Here is a 5,190-nt window from a genome sequence, read left to right on the forward strand (position 1 = left end):
GGGAGCTGCTCTCATTCTTCTCAATTGGGGGTTAAACCTGAAGTTAAGATTGACCGTTCAAATGGCAGCCTTGTTTACTTCACAGCTAATCAAAGCATGTAGGGATGATCATATTAGGAAAATCTGAACAGTATACTGTGAGTAGCATCTTATACTGGTGTCACAAATGGGTGGGGCTCATTTTGTGGGTGGAGCTTGAGAGAGTACAGCTTTCTTTCCAATTTCACTGCCATAGGGACAAAAGTGATTTTAGCTACTTAACTTAAAGCTTGAGTATGGTGGAGCTATTTTGTTTAAAGATAAATTCACTCTCCGGTGACTGCAAAAATAGTGACAATCCACCAGCTTCAGATGCATCTGATCCGTAACACGTTAAATAAGTGAGAAAGTATAGCCTAACATCTTCCTCAAGCAGATCAAAACCCAGTGTCAGAAAACTGAGCAAATACTTGCAGATTATTCCATGCACTTGTTTTGCATTGAGTGGTCTATAAAAGGATGGAAGCATTATCTTGTCATAAGTGGAAACCAACTTGCATTGCATGCATGAGGTTTGGGTCCCCTAGGTTAAAAGCTGGAGCAAGCACCACTTTCTTCCCTTGCAGTTTGCGGCTCAGCTTCCAGACGCATCACCTGGTTTCATAGAGGGAAGGGGAGGATGTACTGCAGCAGCCCCCAAGATTCCTTGTATGCTGTTTGCACTGAGCTCCCAAGCAATGCATCTTTCTCTCCTTCCTGCCTTCACATCAAGGACACTGTTCAACTGACTTCCTCCCCATTTGTACTGGGATAAAGCCAGGCTGGGCCTGCGACATCACAGAAGCTATGTGCTGTTCCCTCATAATGGCTGAGTGCAGGCACATGACATGTCTCAGTGCTCACTGAGCCCTGCCAGGACAAGCTCAGAGAGGGAAGGGTGCTGGGGTATGAATGCCTTCCCACCAGTCCAGCATGGAAATCAGAACCGGTAACTAACTCTTCTTGCATGACATGCCTTGTTCATCTAATTTTATAACCCTCCATCAGGTTTCCTGACTCCCTACCTGTGCCCTATCCATTGGACCACACTGGACTCCTAAAATGGACTGAATAATTGGATCACTCCATTGGCTGAACAGCTTAATGTTTATTCCCCTAACTCCCTGGATGTGATGTTTCCATAGACCAATTTTCAAAGTTTTTTGGAAAGCTTCAAAAAGCTTCTTTACAGTACCTCCCAAAATAGGCTGTGATGTTAACCCAGAAGAGCAGCTGAAATCAGCAGGTTTAGCTGGTTCATCTCAGGCAGTGCAGTTAATCTGTGCAGTACAAAGGAAATCAACTCTTTGTACAGTACCAAGAACACTGAGTTGAGGCTGCTCAAGAAATAACTGATCATGCAGAAAAGCCATCTTCAATTACACTGGTGTTTTCCAGGAGCTTCTGGAGTCTGCATAGATAGAAAATTTAACAAATTGATCTGGAACTTCTATATCATTTTACCATCGAAGGTTTAAGCATTATTGGAGGTCAAGGAACTGAAACAGTACCTTTTGGTGTTACATAATTTTACAATTGCCCCTTTGGCCACAGCAGTGAACCAACGCTTGGAGCTTTGTAGGGTTGTTTCTGCTGAGAAGAGAAATTGATTATATGAATCAGGTATTTCTTTGTTGCAATCCTGTTAACTTACAGAGAATGTACATAAAGTACTGTCTCCCTAAACAAAAACGGCAGGCAATTTCCTTGCTCAGAAATTTCCAGGACTGCCACTCCAGCAAGTTCTTTGTCCAGAAGCTCTGTCTCTCTGTTTCTTCTCAGGCCTCGTCTACGCTGGAGAAAACGAGGTATATTCCTAACACGAATTAGCTAACTTGAAGTAAATCCTAGTGAAGACGAGGCAGTTGTAGTTGTCACACAAGTGAGCAGGTAGTTTTTAACTTGACCTGCTAACTTGCGTGAAAACTACAAACTGCCTTGTCTTCCCCCGGAACTTACTTTAGTTAACTCAAGCTAACACACCTTTTTTCCTAATGAACACTCAACTTCAGGGTTGCACTCACAATGGCTTCTTTGGCTTTCTGTTGGTTTCCTTTAATTCATGTACATACTTGTGTATCCACACCTTGCAAAACAATACCCTAGCCCCTTGCATTGGCAATCAACTAAGCCTTTCAACCCACATGATTTTAGCTCTGCTTAGTCCTCATGCCTTTTATTTTCTCCAGCTATCACCACATAAAGGGGGTTAATTGTTCCTTCCATTGAGCTTGAAAGAAGGGTGCTTAGCACACACATTGCTTTAACCTGGTCTGCCATTGTTTTTGGATCACAGACCCACTTGAAGGCAGCCATTAGCATCTTTCAGCATAACAGTATTATGCTTATTTTCTCTTTTGCTTCTCTTTTGGTTAGATCACAGTTTAGACCCAAGAGCTCATGTGGTCACCGTCGTTCGGATGTAAAGAGGCAGGATTTTTGCTATTCACTTGGAACGTTCTTGTTCTAGCAAACAAACTACCCACAGCCTTCCTGATCCAGAAACCATCTAGGTTTGATTCTGCACCCAACAGGAACTGACTGTCTCCTTCATGGAGGATGACAGTGAACCAGAGCAGAGTTGCTGGGCCTATTTGCCTGACGTCTGCCTGAGCAACATGTTCTGGTGGCTAGATGACAGGGACAGATCTCGGGCTGCTTTAGTCTGTAAAAAATGGAATCAAGCCATGTACTCAGGCTCTCTCTGGAGAACCAGAACAATCACCTTCAGTGGGCGGCCATCCAGGTCAAACACATCCGAGTTTGAATCTGCTCTGTGGTACGTCAAGAGATTCGGCAAGTACTTGGAACACCTAGAGATCAAGTTCCTGAATCCTTACAATGCTGTTTTGACCCGAAAATTTCAAGTGACTATGAGGGGGCTTCTCTCGCGCTTGGGCAAATGTAACAGCCGTCTGGTATCCCTGACTATTCAGCACCTGGAGTTGGACCGATTGGTCTGGAAAAATGGGATCAGGACTCAGTTTATCAAGAACGTAAGTACTTTCCTGAAAAGAATGAGCAAGCACCTTGATTATCTCAACCTGAAAGGAGCAAGAGTGACACTGGAAGAAGGCTGTGAGCTTTTGAGCTCTTTGAGCTACTTGAAAAACAAAAGTTTTGCCTCTGAAATCAACATAGAAGACTTCTTCAGCCACCATCTTTCCATCTACAGCAGCCCCTTGTTCCACCAGACTATGTCCACGTTCCGCAACCTGGTCATCCTGACTCTCAATTACAACTGCATCTCCGATGAATTGCTGGAAATCCTGTGCGAGCACAACGCCCATTCTCTCTGGACTATAAACATCAAGTGCCACATCCATGACCCTCACGGGCAGGTGGTTTGGGGGATGTCCTGGGCCAACCTAGCCAAGAGAGCACCCAAACTGAAAGTGAACTTCTTCTTTGAAAGAGTCATGAAGCACAACAGTCTAGCCAGGATACTCTTAGTGGAGATCCCACTCAGGAGCATCAGTCTACGGAGCTGCTATTTCAGTGACCCAGACTGGTCGATGAGGCCGACCCTCACCTATCTCTTACCAGCCTACAAACACATTCTGCAGGTATGGTGGGAACAGCAATGTTTTACCGTTTTGTCACTAATCTAACCAGGTGGCCGTGTGGGCATTGTACCAAACTGTCGGTGTAAAAATGAAACCCTGACCCATGAGGTCATTAGAGCTCCACAAGGCAGTTTTCACAAGAGATGAGTCCCATACATAACTGCCCTGCCCATTGGTATAGACATTGACACTGTTATTTATTTTCAAGAAATTAACGCTAGAGTTCAACAATGACCATGAATTGCTGGATGAGGAGCTGCTGCAGCTCGTGTTATCGTGCGAGAGGCTGTTCTTCCTCAAAGTCTGGGCCTTCCTCAGTGTGGCATTTGTGGAGAGGCTGCTGCAAAATCGGGCAGAGGGGAAATGTGTCTTGTGTACCATGAAGGTAAAAATCTCTTTCCAAACCTCCCACCATCCACCCCGTCGAAATGTAGTTTACGAACATACTAATGCAGCAGTGCCTCTGAATGTGGTTTGAAAGTTACTATTAATATGCAGGGAAAGGGATTGTGAGGAAGTGTAAGAATCCTGCGTGTATTCCCAAGGTCCACTTGCAGAGATGGGTCTCCCATGTCCTGACCAGCCCCACAGAGAATGCTCAGAAACGGTACGATAAGGTGACAACCCCGATGTCACCTCTTCCAGAATCCCATGCTCGGGAGCCCCTATAAAGAAGGTCCTTATTCAAGAAAACATTTAAACACGTGGTTAAGTCCTATTGACTTCAGTGTGACTTAAACATGTGCTTATATTCTGTCCTGAATAGGGATGCTCTCCTGAATCATGGGCAGGGACAGCTGCAGCCAGGGGAAACCATCCTGCCAGGGAGACAGCAGAACCCCAGAGCCCTGATCCTCCAGCAGAGACCCCAAGAGCTGATCCTGGGGATCAGAGAATGAGGCACTCGTTTTCCTAGCTATTCTGCTGTTGAAATCCCCAAAGGCGGGGAAGTCTAGGTTTTCATTCAGTCTGTAATAAGGCAAGTTCTCACTGATGGCCCTAGGAATTTTGTCTGAGCAAAAACTGAGTAAGGACTTCAGGATCTGACCACATTTACTAGCTGGCTGGCTTATCTAGCAGTCTCAACAGCCACCTGGGCTTCTCCCTATTACGAGCTTAACTGCAGTGGCAGCTTTGTGTGTCTATGATCCATCCACGCAGGTGAGGATTTACACAACCAGGCATGAGACCAGTGAAGAGGACCGACTGCTGCGAGACATTTACAAGAAGTTCAGAAACCTGATCGACTCAGAGCTTAATTATTTTGTCATCGCCTACCCAATGGTGTGAGCAGTGTGTGATGAGCCAGGAGTTAAAATAAAAACCAGTCACATTAGGAAATGTCTGATCTGGTCCTCTGAGGAAGTCTGTGGGGAGACTAATGGTATTAACAATGTCCCTGAAAGGGAAAGCCAATGAAAGGGAAAGACCACTAGAACTGTAACAAGCAGCGAGCAATTTTAGAGGCCCACGTATTAAAATTCTGGCTTTCGCAGATGGCCCGCAGTGTCTCATCTTTGTTATTTTGTCTTGTCTTTGCAATGGCACCGAAGGAAGAAGAGAATATTATTCTGCCAGGACAGTCACATTTACAATAATACCTAGC

General features: G+C 45.1%; 1 protein-coding gene across 1 annotated transcript; it reads left to right on the forward strand.

Annotated features, from left to right (window-relative positions):
• Positions 1–2,570: 2,570 nt before the first annotated feature.
• On the forward strand, positions 2,571–4,874 carry LOC311532605 (F-box only protein 39-like; the record flags this gene model as incomplete). The annotated part of the gene is made up of 3 exons (XM_084651177.1): positions 2,571–3,584; positions 3,793–3,969; positions 4,746–4,874. The coding sequence occupies 3 exons, from the start codon at positions 2,571–2,573 to the stop codon at positions 4,872–4,874; spliced, it is 1,320 nt and encodes a 439-aa protein (XP_084507303.1).
• Positions 4,875–5,190: the final 316 nt, after the last annotated feature.

Source organism: Lepidochelys olivacea (assembly GCF_965140295.1).
Source record: "Lepidochelys olivacea isolate rLepOli2 genome assembly, chromosome: 17".
Lineage (NCBI taxonomy): Eukaryota > Metazoa > Chordata > Testudines > Cheloniidae > Lepidochelys > Lepidochelys olivacea.